This window comes from Anguilla anguilla, chromosome 10 (genome assembly GCF_013347855.1).
Source record: "Anguilla anguilla isolate fAngAng1 chromosome 10, fAngAng1.pri, whole genome shotgun sequence".
In the NCBI taxonomy this organism is placed as follows: Eukaryota; Metazoa; Chordata; class Actinopteri; order Anguilliformes; family Anguillidae; genus Anguilla; species Anguilla anguilla.
The window spans coordinates 14,401,201-14,420,184 of NC_049210.1; the positions used below are offsets into that span (position 1 = coordinate 14,401,201).

Sequence of the window (18,984 nt, forward strand, 5' to 3'; positions counted from 1 at the left end):
CCTGTCTCTGAAGTAGCAGGTTTCAGACACCGGTGCTCTAACAATGACAGTGTCGTGTAGCCTACTGCCTAGCGTCACTGGCACTTAAAAAATAAATAAATAAAATAACAGTTTTGCATAATAATCTGAAATCGAATCCCGTAAGAGACCCTTGATTCCAACGTAGGCTACCACGTTTGACTACTGATTTGTTTCTAGCATAGTAAAAAAATATATGAACTTGTAACGGAAATAGCTGACCAAGTCATAATAGCCCAGGTTTGCCCACTTAAATCTTTCATGTGGGTTTCTGAGATGGGCTGTATAACGAGCCACACTATTGAATGGACCGTGATGGGTAATATGAATAGAAGGGGGGAAGCCTTGTCCGCTAGATGGAGCTATGTAGTCGGTATCAAATGTGGCATGTTTCTGTAGTTTTCCTGTTTGTGACACACACAATGGCTGTGTACTGTATATCTCGGTGTCATACGTCAGAATTGTAGTAGCTACAAGGATTAAAAAAGCGATTGTTTAAGAAAGATTTGCTGTAATGAGCCAGCTTGTTCAGAAAAAATACTTTCAAGTGTGTAAATGACCAATGAGAAAGCATCCAATAATTAACAAAGTTATTACATATATAGTGTTGTTACCCTACATAAACTGCAGTGATGCAATTATCCTGACATCAAGAAGGTGACTCAAACTATGAAGCTTGTAGAAGCGTGATGCTATTCCGCATCCTGTCACTCACTTATTGCATGTAATGTATGGATTGTAAATTTTGGTGTGTAAAGAAAGCAGAATGTTGTAAGATTTGTTAAATATGACTCCTAATTGCTCATGCTTGAGTAAATAACATTAAGTGTTTGAGTCATAGTGCTCATTTTATGGCTATTTTCTTTCTTTTTTTTATTTCAACATCTAATGTGGAATTTCTAAACTCAGCACTTTGGATACATTATAGTCTAGACGTAGCCTTTTAGAAAATCTGGAGTCACTTCCCAGACATTGGAAAAAGAAAAAAGATTCCTGAGCTTCTAGTTGTTTTTGAAGACTGAAATAGTCTCTCTGTTGATTCTAGTATCCAGTCTGAGGAGCAAAATAAATAGGCATCACATTTGGGAATAGTTCATGACTTAACTGTGGCTTGTATGGAACGTGCTAACATTTTCTGACACTTTTTTCATACTTTTCTCACTTTAAAAACACAAACGCCCCTTGAGCCCGCCTCTTCAGTCTCCAGACAGATACAGTATGACATGGGTCATCAGTGGTGCCCCGCCCTGTATAAATACAGCTTGTTTCTTGTTTTCTGTAAGAGGTTATCCAGAGTTATTTCAAGATATGGTGGAGTGACCAAGTAACAGAGGGAGCAATAGATTTTCTTTTTCTAACACAAAAGCCTTGTTAGGAAAGAGCCCAAGAGGTTGATAACCTGGTGTTCCAGCTCAATGGTTGATCTTTGGAACTTGGAAGATAACCATGGAATCAGTATTAAACCTATCTCTTAAACCATTGCCCACCTAACAGAGTGCTGCGACCTACAGTACGTGCACTCAAAGTTAATATTCGGCACACATTGATCATGTTAATTTTCAACCTCCAGCCAAGTTTCTCAGTTGTTTTAATGCTTCAGAGATCAGGGCAAGTAAACGGTGTTGTCCATTCAATTTATATGGATCCAATTAGTGGTCGGCAAGCCTGTTATTTATTTTGAAAACTTTTACCTTATGATGAGCAAGCACGTTGCCTTTACTTTTCCTGTTTCTCCTTGGTGTGCGCAAGAAAAGCTCAAAATCTGTGATGTTTTATTACCTTTGGTAAATGGTCTGGTGATGAGGGTATGCTGAGTGTTTGTGAGAATGAAATCTGCGAGGAACAGTTTTATAAAGGTTGATTCGTACCATTTGTTTCTTTTTTTGGACAAACATGATTTACAATTACAGGGTTGGGGTGCATGAGTCTTTAATCTTTAAAAATGGTTATTCAGACAGAAATGACCTCAGCCATGGGATGGATTGCCATATCTGAATTAACATGTTAAAAGGAAGACTGCAAGTCAATACAGTAGGTGACACGTTTCCAGTTTTCTTTTGTTTTTGTTTTTTTGGGGGATATAAGTAGAAACTGTTAGTGTTAGTGGCCCAGGTCTGTTTTAGTGTATGATGCAGAGTAACTAAGCTCACAGCGTTCAGTGCTGGGGATTAAGGGTTGTTCTTTCCCTCTGGCTGTCTCCTTGGAGCTTTTTCAGCCTGAAATCAATACCCCTGAGTCCTTCCAAAGGTGACCTTTAGAAGACCTGGACAGCAAGAGGAACTGGACCAAATTGACAGTGAGTCACCACCAATATGGATCCACGTATTGGATTTCTCCCAGGGGCTGATATATTTAGCTTGCTCGTGACCCAGAGTTTTCTTTTTTTTTCTTTCTGTATCTAATTATATGTGTGGTTCTTTTGATTTGTTATTATGAATGCTATATTGCATTTCTAACTGTAGTTGCATACTGTTCTCATTCTGAATCTCCATAGGGCGCTATGAGTTTTAGAAAATGTAGAAACAAGGCAGGAGAGCCTGAGAGAGACAGGAAAAGGCTAAGTTAGGATGAAAGGCTCTTTGATTTTGGAGCCTGGGCCAGGAATGCAGTATATTGATTTTTTTATTTCTCACAAGTACAAGGGAAACTGCGGACGTTTAATGAATCTCTGCTTAAGATATGATATGGTAAAGTGCTGGGATGTTTTGTTTTTTTTTACCCAATGGATGTGCATTATTATACCTTTAATGCTTTCACGAATGAAGACTTACAACTTTCACTACTAAGAATAATTCTACAAGCACACTCTGAATCAGAATCGAATGCTGAGTGGAGTAGAAGTTTTGGAACTTGGCTTGAAACACTAGGTTTCAATCGTAGGGGGACTGCTATTTAACTGTACTTGCTTTAGAAGACATTAAGAAATATATAATGAAACGTACCCTATGGGGAGCATAAAGGGCTTAACGTGTGCTCTGAATAGTGTGGTAGAAACGGAACGGATAAGTGTGCTTTGCCTTGTCATCATTAAAGGCAGAGGGTTTGAAAGTCTTCGTGGACTTATCCAGTACAGACTTTCTCTCTTTTTCTGAATCTGCACCAGTGAAATCTCTCATTCCTTTACCTCTGTGAGGGCCCATAGGATGCCTGTCTTTACTGCCGTGGTGCAAGCGAAAGAAAATAAGCAGAGTGAAACCCACCCTGACTGCTAACGGTGGTGTGTGTGTGTGTGTGTGTGTGTGTGTGTGTGTGTGTGTGTGTGTGTGTGTGTGTGTGTGAGAGGGAGACGGACCGGGGAGCACTAATCGTGGGTCACAGTGACAGATTTAAGGAGGGAAGTCTGAGGCTGCTTTCACTGTGTCCGTCAGTGACAGAGTTCTGCAGCCGAAGCCCTCACTTCAAAGACTCCGTAGGGCTCCTTCCTGACATCTTAGGCTTTTTTTTTTTCCCAGGGCTTCTTTTTTTGAACAGCCAGACCACATTAATTGCACAACCTTTTCTGTTGTGTGTCTCTGGGACTTCCCTTTCCCTAAAAAGAGTAAATTAAATGAAATGCCTTTTCTTTGGCAGAAAAGCCCGAAAGCAAAATGGTGGCCTCTCCTGAATGATGGTGCCACTGCACTTTCCTGTGTCTGTGTGAAGACCCCTCTAATTAGACATCTGGAATATTGGTACAGTTACACAAGAACATGATGGTAAATAACTCCACGGGTTAATAAAAATAGGATACAGTGAACTAAATATAGCCAAATAGCATATGCCAATGTGCAATATTTAGAGTGTTGAATAAACTGCAGGCAAGATAAAATGAAGTAAAATTGCAAAACATTTTGGGCTTTGTTTTTTTATTAAGATATACATTTGTCTCTTTAAATTATTTTCTCATCTGTTGTCCAAAACAAAGAAAGAGTACAGACTTGGGAAAATATACAAAAATATAAAGATAATTATGAAGTGCCTTATTGCCACATATACAACATGAAAGTATTTTACAAGAACATTAATTGTCAAGATGTTAGGAAACAAAAACAAACAAAAAAAATCAGTTATTAAAAGCAATTTACACCAGAAGCAAACCCAATGCCTTTTCATCCACACTTTCATCCCACCCATTCTCATTCCTGAACATCACATCACTCTTACCCTCGACATCTTACCGAGCCTCTCGTCGTGACTCTAAGCAAAGACCATAATCCATCACTTCCCCTCCAACCTCTACAAGGCGAGTGATCCAGTGACGCCACATGTCAGACTTGGTCACAATTACAGCCCAGCTTTCACTGCAAATTTAGCATGCAGTGAGCTGACTGTGCAGTGACAGACATTAGCCAACGATAGCCAATTGTGACTTTAGCAAATGGTCTTGCTTCCATCTTCAAACTCTCATTACACATTTCAGATCATTCCTTTTAACCGACTTTCAGCTATAGCCGTCCGTACGCAAACACCTTGAAAACGCATTGTCTTTTTGAGTATGTTGACTAAATTCAACATAACTTGAATGCACTCCCTTTGTCCTGTCACATGTTACTTCTTACTTGCTTGTTTAAAGACTAAAACAAATGCGTAACTCTTCAACTTTACGGTGTCATCGAAAGAGTGAATATTAGCATTCAAACCGAAAGCAAGGGAATACAGTATTGTTTTTTTTTGTTTCTTTGTTTTTTCAAGATAACGAAAAAAAAGCTTAACTTAAAATAAAATAAGAACTGAGGTAAGATATTAAATATTCCAGATTCGATATTTAAACTTTTATAATTCAAATATATATAAGACAGACAAAAAGGTAAGTTGTCAGGTCAGACACAACACCGATCAATCAATCCAAAATAAAAATAATCTGAAAAGAATACTCCAAAGGAAATTTAACAGAAAACTTAACAGAAACATAAGCTTTTCAGTTTAGAGATTATTAGCTACATACTGTGTTACACTACTGGCTTCCTGTGACTGATTTCCGCTGTTTCTAGCTCACATGGTCAGTTTTATGGTCATGTTCACCAGAGTGCCACAGAAGAACTATATTTTTCCAAAGCAAGGGTATGAGGGCCAAGGTAAGGCCATGAAACGGAGACCAAGGGGAAAACGACACAAGTGGGCTGCATAGCAGGTCAGAGCCGCAAGGCTCCACAAGATAAACCGAGTCTGCAGCTCCCTCTGTACGTCAAGCGAACCCCGGGAGTGCATTTCAGACAGGAAGTGTGCTTTCTCACTTCTGTGGGAGTATTTTACATTAGAACTGTGCCCCGTCACTTTAGAACACCGTACCTCACTTTTTCCTGTATGTTTTCTCTTCCTCTCTCAAAGCCCAGTCGATGATAGATGGGTATGATATGGTTTAGGAAGTCGCTTGTCTGCTCTAAGGCACACAACTTGGGGCAAAAACTATATACATATCAGTAAATGTTGGGGGGAGACAGAATGTGACCCCTTTTGGTTCTCTTCATGTCCTTTATACTCTACTTTCTGTGCTCTCCAGAAGGGCCGCAGCAGGCCTAGGATGTTCAAAACAGAGGTAAAAGGGTGGACTCTGGGACAGTCTGTCTCTGTGGGGAGCACAGACACAGTCACAGTCACAGACAGTCACAGTCAGAGCTGGTCTTCCATCCCAGTCTCAGTGCTACACAGGATCAGTTCCAGCATCTGAATCTGCGTGCCCCCCCCCCCCCCCCCCCCCCATTCTACACAGGAGTACGTCCGGCCCATAACCACCCCTGGTACACACTCACACACACACACGCACACACAATGACAAACCCCTTTCTGCTGTATGACCGTCCGTTCAGATGTCTAACGTAAGAGTGCTGGGACCCGCTGCTGGCTCTCATACTGTACATGAGAGCTCTGTTTTAGACATTAAGCCGCCTTTCTTTGGGTTTCAACCCCACTATTCTGTAGAGCTGCCCCTGCCCGCCCCCTCCCGTGCACAGCAGCCATGTCTGTCTGAGACTTTTTTACTCCCTCCTCTCATTCTTTTCAAAATAAAGAAAACGCAGTCTGGCGGGTAGAATGCAGGGATGTCAGACTTACAGATGTCCTTTGCCATCCGTGCGCGTGTTAAATTCAACCTTTGATTATTTCTTTCTTGCGCTGAGAAACAATGTGCTTTTTTTTTTTTTTAAACCCTTGGGTAGTCTAGTAATTCTGTCTGTTTCTCTCACTCAAACTTTGGTCACCATTTAAAGTACAATTCCCAGCTCCTACTGCCAGGAGCGCTTTACTGCCAAAGTCCACATTTTTGCAAAGCAAACAACAAAGACGGACAGATGACAAATATGATTAAATCCTTTCATTAGACTCTGTGCACTGGAAAAAGTTAGGATCGTTCTCTCTGAACTTGGTGTTCCTCAGGGTAGATACAGTGCGTGCTCTCGCGCTCTCTCTCTCTCACACTCAGTCTCTTTCTCTGTCTCCATCGCTCTCACCCTCTCTGGGTGATAGGTAACCCTTTTCCAAAATTAGAAATGTTTGGCAGGTCATGTTGTATTCATGTGAATATGACAGCGTGTCAACGTGAATACGACATCTCTTTTTAACGGTAAGCTATTTCTTTTTAAAACATTAAAATAAAGGAACACGGGAAATCTGTGAGGCCGTTTCTTCTCCTTGGCCGATCAAGCCTATACGTTCACACTGTTCCAGGTGGGAAACAGGCTTCTACTAACAAAGTATCAAAGCATTCGTCCGCAGTGCTGACAAGCCGTAAAAGGCAGATTTGCTGTTCATAGTGCTTCTTGTCTGTCCCTGGGTCCTGAGCTAAGCCAAGGCCCCAGCCACATTAAACATAACATAAACTCTGCTTTTCTTAAACGGCTCCCCCAACACTGCACGTCCTACTCTTACAGCACACGCACTGAAGGGGCCTCACTGCAGTGTGCCACGGCCAGACTGGCCAAACTGATCCCGATTCAGAGTCACTCCAGATTCAGTGCACACACTGTAAACGCGTCAGTGAGATCACAACGGTTGGAACTGCGAGATTGGCCGAGTTGCTCACACAAGCTTTGAAGAACAGTGATATCGGGTTCCCTGGCTGTTTGATGCAGGAAAGCCTGTCAGCGCTGAGAGATGTTCCAGCTTGCGGCGCTAACCATATCAGTCGTGACCATCTGGGAACCTGATAACACTGAGAGAGGCTGAGATTGCTTAGAGGGCAGAGACCTCCCCAGTGTGATGTCTTCGGTCCAACCTTTGACACGCCTGCGAACGTAACTTTGTTTTCCTTTCCCCTCGCCAACACCATCAAATTCGTCTAGTAATAAAGGAAATATTCATACTTAAAATGACGGGAGTTTCGAAGCGCACCTCAAATCACCCCCAAATCCCCTCCTCCAAGACGGTAATGAGTTCAAGATCGCATTCACTGTTCACTGTTGCATTCCAACCCAGAATGCTTTATGCTCCGTATAAAACTTTACAGCCAGCGAGATGCATCAGCCACTGTTATGCGAGCAATAAAAAAGCCCAGACTAGTACTTTCAAGCCTTTAAGGAATTTAGCTTAACCAACATCGTTCCTGGACATGGGGAGGTGGTGACTGCAATGTTTATGGGACTCCGCTGCGCTAAATGGGATGAATGAGCCAGGAAGCAAAGCTAGCACAGGACCCATTGCCACTTTACTGCTGATACAAGCAGACTTCCACACAGCTTTCATTTAAACAGGTTTCTTACGACCGTTCGGCTGGCTGGACAAGTGTTCTTATTTGTATTCGCACTGCTCCTGTTTAAATGTTAATTTTTAAAAATGAAACTGCTCTAATTTCTGTACGATGTCAAGAGAATGCAGTGGTCTTGAAAGCCTGATTCGGTCATTATGCGAAATACACGCACATTATGCACATGGTAAATCTCAGCGCAGCGTTGATGCTGCCTTTCACATTTCTAACCCGTTTCCTCTGAATGTCTCTCCAGAGTGAATTGGCTCTCGCTGCTTTTCATTGATTTTCGTTCTTCTTCTTTGGTGCAGAATAAAGAGTAGGAGTTTAAATGCTTATTTAATTTGCTTGCTAAGGTTTTCATGTTTCTGCCTGCCATATGGTACCCCTGATGGGCAAAGCCCATGTCCGTTAAATCCCTGCATTTCAGCATTGAAATGAAGCCATGCCCGTGGACTGATGGGAAACACGGGTATTGTAACAAATGGGTCACTTGTTACCTTCCCTTTATCCATTTAGCCTCGACCAATAACTTGGTAGATCAAATGCGAGTCAAAAGTGAGATAAATAATTAAATACTTGGTCGCTAATAGCATATACGTGAAGCAAAATATATGCATATTTTCAAGTACCTATACACCCAGAGAAAAGGTTCCCTCAGCCATCTCTCACACTCTCACACACATACTTTATCTACCCAGGGGGGGAAGATGGGTACGGCGAGGGGCAAAGGGGATTATATATATGTATATTTTACATGTCCTCTGTGTAGATGATGCAGGGGCTGGCGTCCTCGCTGGACTCCAGCTGGACGCTGGAGACGAACCAGCGGCGGGTCCCGGAGGCGTTGTAGTGGAGCGTGGTGCGGTAAATGTTCTTGGCGTGCTTGGGGAAGATGATGGTGGTGCTCTGGAAGTGCAGGGGCCTCTGGCGCGGCTCGAAATGCAGCTCCGATTTGTAGCTCCGCCACGTGCAGTTGCGCACCGCCACGATGGTCTCGCTGTAGGAGGTCACCGTGGGAACCGGCGCGCAGTACACCTGGTCCCGGTAGTGCTTGTCCGAGTCGTATTTCACCTCCGAATTGCACCTGCCGCAAGAGTACAGATTTGCAAAGACTATTCACATTCACTGCACAGTGGTAACAATCACACAACGAAATTCCAGAAGCAGTCACCAGGTGGCACTGTTTAGACCTTACTGAAAGATCATTCGGGTTGCATTATGCAGTATGGCATTGCACAGACTGGCTGGATTGATTGCAGACAGATGTTGGTTTTTTGTCTTTTGTGTATTAGTTCACTCTGGAAACGCAGTCGATATTCTATATAAATAAGCAGCATTCGGTGTTGCAGTGTGATAGTCGGCAGGTACTCACCTGATCTCTTGCTCTGGTTTTGGGTTCACCTTGATGCTCTCACCAAAGAACACAGGGTGCATACGACCCTTGATGTCCAATCCCGTGGAGTTCAGGAGGAGATAAGGCAGCTAAACAGGAGGGAAGAAAAATATTAAATATTACACCAACAGCTTTGCCGACACAACATTCAACAATTTATTCCCAAAAACACACCCTACTTATTGCATTGAAATTAGGTTTAATGAAAAATCCCTGCAGTTTTACCACTCTTAAGGCTGTAACCAGCCTTGGAAAACCAAACTTCAACTATACCATTTTCAAAGTCAGTGAGGTACAACTACTAAGTTATGCAGCTAAATCAGTAATCCTGCTTTGTGAAATACCCCCCAGGGCAGCTGTTTCACCAATATAGAGGCCATCCTATAACCTGACCAATTCTTCTGTATACATAGTTTTACATCTGCAGAGCAGGTTTGCTTGTGAAATTAGCATCTTAAAAACCCAGGGAAGGTGCTTCATTGTACAAGGCGAGCTTTTAATAATCAAATGCGGCTAACTTACCTACTGTACATTTGGTATGGCATTTTCCCTTGGGCTCCATTTTAAAACACCAATTCCTTTTGTGCCCAGAAAATGTAAAACAACTTAACGCGTATATCTAATGGACACGTTAAAGTGAAAATTGTGAGGGAAACGACAGCCCTGTTTTCGATGAGCAGCCCTGCTTCACAGATATTTTACATTCTGCAACTAATTAGATTTTCTAAGAAGGAGGAAAACCTCTCCCCTCCTCTTCGCCTGTTGTTTTTACCTTCCGAGCCAATGTCTCTTTCTGCTGAGCCTAGCAGAAAGCAGGGAGTGCCTCTGATCCGGCCTGGTTTAATGTTCCATCTCTTTGTCTAACCCGGGGGCCAGATCCTGAGATTTTGCTTGTCGAGGCAGATGTCAAACCGAGACAAAAATATGCTCTGCATTTAAGTCATGCCAACACTCAAGTCTCAGAAAACCTGTTCTTCTGCAATATACTGCAGAGCACAGGTCAACGTTCAGAGCCGCCTGTACAATCCCAAACTTAAGGAAGAGAAAAGTCCCCATTTTTGCATGTCTTCTCCCCTTTGCACACTGCATTCAAGAAACATTATTGTTGTTGTTGTTGTTGTTTATTGTAATCATTATTATTATCAATAATAATAATAGACTCATGAGTGCTACATTTAGCAGCTCTACCGATCAGTATGTGCTGGGGGGGGGGACGGTGCCCCCTCGTCACCTTCTGGAAGCCAGGTTCAGATTTCCAAGTGTCTGCTCACAACTCAAACTGACAGCGCAGAATACTCCCCTCTCTCTCTCACGCTCTGACAGCCCAGTCAACCACCCCCCTCCACCCCAAATCACACACAAACCGGCCCCTCTCCAAATAGCACTTGGCCCGGGAAACCCATTAGCCGCCAGAACACCGACAACAAATGAACTGAACAAATTAGCACATGGAGTGCGAGGCGTCGGTGCAGACAATGCCGACTCTAATCTCACACCGAGCAAACGCAGTATGGACACGGGACCGATAAAAGGACCGTGCGTCCATCCGTCTTCTGGCCGCAGGAGCCAATCGTGAGGGAGCCTGACCCTCGGTCTCCAGGACGAAGCCCTGTCACAGTTCCGTCTGCTACCAGCATCACAGAGCCTCCATAAATCATCTCCATACCGAGCTTAAGTGGGAGTGCCAGACGGCGTGGGTCAGTTGCCAGAAGGGCTGGCAATGCTTGATAGCGGTTACTTATTTCTGCCCAGTTATAAACAGCACAATGGCCCACGACACGCCCCTGTACAGGCCATCACTGTCAACAGCTGAAACAGACACAACTTTAAGTGACTCTTATGCAAGCCAGTGGCACTTCCATTTTGCACGGTAATATGCGTGGGTGGTGCAATTTTCCGCCCTGCTCTTTCAGAGAGCAGCCGGGTGCTTTTCACAGGCACAAAGTGGATTTTCTAGACACCTCAGTGCAGAAACATCCAACATGAACACCTCCCCCCTTCCATTTTGGAGAAAACGAAAGAAATGCTTCTTTTTCAGGTGGCAGCTGATCCCTATCTGTGGAGGCATTAACCTTCTGTTGTGATGGAAGGAAACAAGGACAGTCTAAAGAAGACTAGACATCCCTCCCTTTGGCCCAGTGAGGGCATGAGCACAAAATGGCACACACTCCCTCCCTTCTCTGCTCACTCCTTAGGGTCACTTATCAGTTTAGGACAGGGCATTACTGAAGATTCAGAGACCAGTAGCCACTTTCAAAGCTGGCTTTCAGTGCCCAGTTCCTTTCTTTTATCAGAACATACAGTATAAGCCGCTTTTCAATCCCAGAGGATTCGAGAACCTGCCTTTCCTTTAAGCCGTGACTTTTTCGCTAAAGCCTTTGTTGCTTCTCACAACAGTTGATTCTCATCTGGTCACATCTGGTATTAGGCCAGCCTCCCAGTTACAATGCAACGCATCGGAGAGATGGAGGAAGAGACAGAGAGGAAGAGCGGTCATAATGGAAGCAGAAAAAATGTGTGTGTGTGTGTGTGTGTGTGCGCATGTGTGTGAGTGAGGTGGGGGAACCACTTTGCTTCAGAGCACAGCTGCAGCTGATAGTGCAAAATTAATAATGTCTTTAGAGTGGTGCCAGAGGCTGCGTTCACACTGTTCCTAGTCTCTTTTTTATTTTCTTATTACCAGAGGCATGAAAGAAACTGCTGCAAGAAGTGTTTGGCGGCAGACTGAACACACGTGCGCACACACATACACACACACACACGCACACACACACACACACACACACACACACACACACAGGCTGGAATAAGCGAAAGACGCAGCCGTGATTCATGTGAAAGCGCTCGCATGAGGCCGGTCACGTATAACCGCCTCGCTGCATTGCGGCCCGCCCCCTGATTCTGAACGAGCGGTAATTCCCGCCGCCTCTCGCCGAATGCGAGCGGACGCCTCGCTCGTTTGTTTTTCAGCTGGACGCCAGCCCGCGCCGAGGCGAACGGAGCGCAGCTCAGAGCCGCTTTACCAGCGCCGTGACTCCAGAGACGCGCGCTCCCCCGGACGGGCCGCTAACCCGCCAGCTCCTCGGGGACTGGAAAGAAAAACAACAGAACAAACACCAAAAAAAAGAGGGGGTGGGGGAGATCCCCATCTTCCCTTTTTTTTTTTGTAGTTTGGACAGGAATGCCTGGGCTGTTTATCCCCTGGAATGCCTTGGTGGGCATTTGCGAGCGTAAACACTCGCGAGTGGTAGGTGGGCTCCGGGCCCCGGGCCCCGCTCACTCCCGCTCTCTCCCGCCACATGTGCCGCTTTTACCCAGCGCATACGGAACCCATTCCCCCCGCCAGCGGCCGACCGTGGAGAACGCCGGACCTGGCCAGAGTGCAGCCATGCAAAGATGCAAAGCTTCCACGCGCGCACACACACACACACACACACAAACGTGTACATGCGCGCGCACACACACACAAACGTGTACATGCGCGCACGCACACGCACACGCACACACACACAAACACAAACGTGTACGCGCACACACAAACATGCATGCGCACACACACACACAAACACACACACACACACGTGCACGCAGACACACACACGCACAAACACTCTCACACACATACACAAACGGGTGTCCCTGAGCGCTGTGTCCAATTTCTTCCTCTTTTACTGATGGTGTTGATAAAGTTCCAAAGCCTTCAGACAGGCACAGATAGGCTGCCGTCCTGCACAGTGCTGTATTCACACTGCGGCCAGAGTGAAGTCTGGAGTGGTGCACAGTGGGAGTTTCCCCAGTGCATCTTCACACCTTATCACCTCCTCATCGGCTCGGCCGACCACTCGAGCGTGTGATGCAACTGCACGCCTCACAGGGAAATGCCCACAGTGGGCCTGACGAATATGGCTTTATAGGGTTGGCTGAAGTTTAGGTTCCAGTAATGTTAATATAGATAAGCTTATGCATTATGGTAAAGTATACCTCTGTGACTCTCCATTGAAGACGGAGACGGAAGAAGAGCACGGATGGTGCCTAAACCACACAGCACTTCTGTAGTTCACACGATGCGTACGTGTGGGAACTGGGCTCTGACTAAAGACAGGTTAATGCAGCTGGACATAAAGTCTAGACATCACTGCTAAAAAAACAGACCTCTGTGCTTGAAGGTGGACCACCTCTGCTGCAATTGTGAGTTTGGCTTTACAGCAGGTCATTAATACACAGACTCCATTGACCCTTACACTGCTTCGAAACGGTCTGAATGTTGTCTTTCATCCTCCTTGTTAAAGTTCAACTCCCCGTGGTTCTCTATTCTCTTTTTAAAGGGGGAAGAATGGTTTTATGAAAACATAAGTCTGCATTCGTACAGTAAGGTCGACGTAGACCCATGTTCCTGGTATTAAATTGGAAGAGAGAGGCCACCAGTCTTATGCAACGGTCTGCAACAGCCCCTGCCAGCCCACATGTTCCAAAATAGAACCTTCGGATTGTTCTTAGATGGCATATAACAACACTCCGAAATAGAACCTGAGAAACATCCTATCGTGTGCAAGTGTGTGCACGTCTACCTTCTGTCAGGCGTGCAGATATAAACGCAAAGCTAACAAGAAAAAAAAGTGTTTAAAAAAACAAAAACATGGACTTCCCTTTGATGCATTGTCAAGATTTGCAATAACAGTGCAGGAGCTGTTTTTTTTCCAGAACCAGTATTCTGGGAAAAGCAGACATTGCAGCCAAATGCACCTCTATCAAAGCTCCTGTTATAGCAAGAAACCGCAACACAGGTACGCTCCACCACCCCACTCATTCAGAGGATTAAGAGCATATCACCGCTTTTCAGGGCTCAAGAAACCAATGTCACGCAACTCCTACACGTGTGGAGCTAAGCATCGGGTTCAAGGAGCCCTTTGTACTGTAATGAAAGAAAAGCACAACAATGCAACCACTGAATCCATTTAAAAGATCTGAAAAGCAGAAATGTGTGAAAATATATATATTTTTTTAAAGGAAACACTTCAGCAGAAGAGGCCAGTCCTACATGACACACATCGAAGTGCAGGATTATTACAGAATGCAAGAATGCGCTGGACAGTAGTGTTCTAGGAAGAGATTTTGAGGCAAGTTGGTCCTGTTCTAGGAAGAGCTTTTTTGAGATGGACAATGGTCAACAGACAAGCTTTCAGAGCGAGGTCACCTGCTGTCACTAGCCCTGTCAAAGACTCCAAACACACCGCAGCAAAAGCGAACACTCCACTGCCTTCTCTCGGCATCGCTTTCGATCCTCATCAATATGGCTTTTTAAGTGGAGTTTCTTTCTCCACCAAATTATCCCAATCAAACCTGCTACTGTTAATTAGGTCATGAATAATGCTTCCCACAACACTGTCAGAACAAACTTTTTTTTTTTAACTGTCGGCAGAGTCTTGTGGGGATTTCCGATTTCCGACTGCAAGCAGGAATGTTTGTGCTCTAGCCCCTGATTCCTTCTTGAGGAGAGGCTGTCGCAGACCAACCTTTGCTGCCCAGATCCTCAACACAGAGGGTCAGTGTGTAGGCCAGACACACACACACACACACACACATTCATACAAATACATCCATACACATTACTGTTCTTGCAGGGCCACATACACACGACCCACAACCCCTGATCAAATGACCTGCTTCTGTTGCAGAACAGGCTACCAGTCAGAAATGCTGGCATGTGAAAAACTAGGGCACGGTAATAATTTAGGCCTTTTCACGTAGACCCATGAGACGGCCAATGTGCCCTCTGGACACCTTTCTGTTTCAAAGATGGATAAGAATGTGTCGCTGCTTAAAATCCACAAGTAAGCTAAATGTCCTAAAATAGCTTAAATGCCATAATCCCTTTTTCTTGGAAAGAAGAAATAATATGGGTCAAAGTATTTCCCTCTGTGAAATATTAACTCTCAGTAATGTTTAAAAAATCGAAGGCATTTTTTTTCAGTCCTTATCAGTAGAGGACTCATTTTTCAGTATTTCATTAGGTACTGCCTCTCCAACACTTCTGCATAGGGTAATCCACTTGATTGATTACGTGGAATATTTAAGAATAGGGAAATTATTTCAAGTACAGATAAGTATTAAATCATTTATCTTAATTTCACACATGACGTCTGACTTCTAAGTATTTAAACGGGTTACGGGAAATGGCATTTCTAAAATATGTATCATTGCCTTGAGCAGTGTACGGTAAAACTAGTTTAACAAAAGTGTTGTGTACGGGACTCATGAATCACAGGCAAATGGAAGGCAAGAGCCTGCAGCAGAACTTAGCTTTTGCCATAATATGCTTTTAAAATGGATTTCTCATCTGTTTTTCAGACCTCTTGTGGTTGTCTATATTGTTATAAACACAAGTAAAAGCTCAGCACCTGTCGACCAGATGAAATGTAGGATCACATAATTTGAATGTTTTACTCAGATCTCGGAAAACTTAAGTAAACAGCACTACAGATGAGGGAATTTATTGGGGAACTTATTTGGATCACGTTAATAATATAAAACAACAAAATATGGACAATCTTTTTAAACGCTATTATTTGCAACACATCATACGTTTATTCCAATGGTTTAAATTTATATTTGCCTAACTGTGAAATCCATATAACATCGAACTGTATACGCTTAGCATTTTTTTATCACCACTTTTGCAAATATTTTGTACATTGGTGTATCCGAGGGTCAGGTAAATTCTACAAAGCACAAAACAGTTTATGTCCAGATGTTGGCAGAGCAAGTACTGTAATTAGAGCTCTGTTTGGTGAAAGAAAAAAATCTTTCCAAGTGTCCTGTTTCAGCAACATGGACGGCGACAGTGTGCACCGTTCATACCGGCTACTGTCAAAGAAAACTCAGAATTGTTGCGCACTGTTAACTTCTTGCTCGTCTGTTTGACGATTAGATATTTACTTACCTGAGAACCAACAACTGAGGCACCGACACTATCGATTGACCCCTAATTTCTTTGCCCTACACTTGTAACTTGACCTGAAAACTTTGATGTACGTTTAGAATCCAGAGGTAAAAAATAAATAGCCAATTAGGAAATATTTATATATCATTTTAAATCACTATACTTTTCAATTATCCATACAGTTCATATAGCCTTAGCCTACATTCAAAATAAAAATGCATCTGTTATATTTGTACATATAGGATTAGTTGGCGGGCTGTCTAAATTTTAATATTTCGAAACTTTCTGCTGAAATACTGCAACCAATGCTATAGGCATTATCACCAAAAGTCCGGGTGTTATATTAAAATATTAAGTTTTAATAACGCTAACAATGGGTTGGCAAACATGTGGCTTAAACTTTTTGCTTACCAGCTTGCCTTCTTTGCTCTCCTTCTTCTTATAGTCTCCATGGTGTTCAGCCGAAGTTGTGCAGCTGGCGGATCGCGTCTCTAGCAGTGCCGGGGACAGGGAATAGAAGGGCGGACTTGGGCTAGGGGGAAGCCCAGAATCCGGACTGTCGAGCAACCCTTCCCTGTTCTTTCCTTTTAGACTGTCATCCATAGCTTGTAAATGTAGGTGCCCCACCATTTCTGGGAGAGCTGAATACAAAAACCAGGCGAAACTCTCTCCCAGGCGTTCCTTGTCAGTCAAAAGTTGATATAAGTCTCAGAAGATATCCAGTAGCTGGTCCTTTAATTGCGGTTCTCTATAAGGAAATGAAAAAAAGTATCATAATCTCCTGCTTTATTGACAATGCGTGTATTTTAGCCCAAGTGTGCGCAGACTATGTCCATATATCCAACAATCCAAAATATCGAGCACCTATTTTTGTTATGTACTGGACATAATCTAAGGTTAGGCCACTTTTAGTCTACATATCTTTGATAACTTGTTATTGACTAAATAAAACTTAAGTTAAATAGGATGATAATTAAAATAAAATAAAATTGTATCTACTATTAACAGTATTTTCTTCGCTAAAATTACAAGACGAAATATCTTAAATAGCTACACTGACAAGTGAAAGGTCACTGAAATCTTAAGTGACTGGTTACCTTCAGGTTCCATACCGGGTTCAAATCTGTAAATAAAGATATCACTTTCCCCAAAGCAATACCTTTAGACCATGTTGACCGTCGATCGATCTCTATACGTAGTTCTAGAAGTTGTCCATATGATCGCGGTTCTAACGTGTTGCACAATATTCCATTCTTGTAGGCGATTTAGAATTAGAGAACGCGGGACACTAACGTTAAACAACAAAACTTTCAGTTGCTGAAAGCGCAGTTGACTCTCTTGCACTTAGCTCCCCTCTTCTAATTCAGGCTGGATACGAACTCTCTCCTCGGCGAACTGAACTGCTGGATCTCGGAGAGGTTCCTCTTAATGAGAGTGCCAGCTTTTTTCTACCTGGAGCCAGTCCAGCCCCAGGGATTATCTGGAACGATTCCAGATACAGCCAGCAGGGCGAGCCCTTTCTCACTTCGCTCATACTGCCATCGCGAATAAAAGTATGCTAGTGTACCACACTTCGTTCTCCATTCGGTTAAAGTGCACTTTGTACGGTCTTTTAAATGACTGTGTCAAATTAGCGTTGAGTCGTGAAAATAGGAAACTCTCAATAACAATTTATTAAAGCCTGATATGATGCCACTGAAAAGCTGTTATAATAATGTAATAAGATAATAGTGTATTAATACCAGTAACATACTAGTTTCACAATAGACTACATTCATTATGATGAATTGTTCCACTTACTGAAGAGGATTATTAGAAAACATGACACATTTAGTCACTGTGTCTCCAGATGGTTACAGTAATCGCTGTCTTCTCACACCATGTTCAACATGAATGAATAATTTGTCATAAAACAAAAATGCAAGATTCAACCAACCGCCATGCTTTTTTTTTTATTATTATTCCTGTGGCTTGTTTCACTATGAATACTCAAGAATTTTTTTTTTTTTTTTTTTTATGCATCAAAAGTTGCATTTTTGGTCAAAGGTCTCCCACATGCTGGTGCATACATGTTGTTTCATAATGAGCTGAGACGATTCATTTGTTTCTGACTAAATTGGTGACAGGGTTGGCAAAGAAATATGAGGCTGGTTGGTTCTGTATGGAGGAGGCTTTACCTGCACATTTATCATGCAGACTCACAATGGACACTTCAAGGGCTAGCATTGGACGTTAGCTGGTGGCATTGACTCTCTGTATTGTTTGCAGTGGAATTTTTTCTCACCGATGCATCTCTGTTCTGTATTACTGTGGAGAAAACATTCATTATGCTGTTGAACGTGGGCACGCATCCCAGTTTTGGATTAAATGAGCATATTCATTTCATAAAAATCCCCTTCGGGGCATGAAGGAATTGAGACAGTGGGCAGCAATTCTGGAGATACCCTGGGTCCTCCAGATGCCGTGGTTGGGCAGGATGACCCGACAGCAGTTACAGTGCTGTTATGACAAACAAGATGTGCATGTGTTTTTTGCATTTCGGAGCATGTTGTAAAAAGCACAGCAATGCTGTGTGTAGGTTATGCCTCCCTAATACAACATTCATTTTGACCTCACTTGTTTTTAATAGAAGTGGCTGTATGATGGTTTAATTGTGAACATGCCGATGTTGACGTTTTTTATTGTAGTTTTCTCTAATGAAGCTGTACCCGTGACAACGATGACAGCCGAACGCGTGTGATTTCCCTTCTGAAATTGTCTGAGGTAATGGAAACCCTGATTTGGCTATGCATGCGCTCTTCTTTTCATATTCAGATTTTATTCAGATTAAGTGCATCACAAGTGCAAACGGACCCCATGGATCAACCTGATCCATGTCACACCCATGTGACTTTCCTGTATTTCATGCAAGGGTGGAGCTTGAGTAAAAGCCAATTTAGTGCAGAAACTCCTCTGATCCAAAGTTTAAATCCA

The 18,984-nt window shown here is 43.3% G+C and overlaps 1 protein-coding gene across 3 annotated transcripts; it reads right to left on the reverse strand.

Moving 5' to 3' along the window:
* Positions 1-6,124: 6,124 nt before the first annotated feature.
* Positions 6,125-17,450, reverse strand: rflna (refilin A). 3 transcript variants are annotated; one of them, XM_035378741.1, is made up of 4 exons: positions 17,171-17,450; positions 16,423-16,759; positions 9,051-9,160; positions 6,125-8,762 (listed from the first exon to the last, which is right to left on the reverse strand). In XM_035378741.1, exons 2-4 carry the CDS (start codon positions 16,639-16,641, stop codon positions 8,429-8,431), a joined length of 663 nt encoding a protein of 220 aa, XP_035234632.1. In that variant the 5' UTR covers positions 16,642-16,759; positions 17,171-17,450; the 3' UTR covers positions 6,125-8,428. The 3 variants fall into 3 exon arrangements, with proteins under 3 accessions (XP_035234632.1, XP_035234633.1, XP_035234631.1); XM_035378742.1 differs by having other exon boundaries at positions 17,124-17,450; XM_035378740.1 differs by having other exon boundaries at positions 17,109-17,449.
* Positions 17,451-18,984: the final 1,534 nt, after the last annotated feature.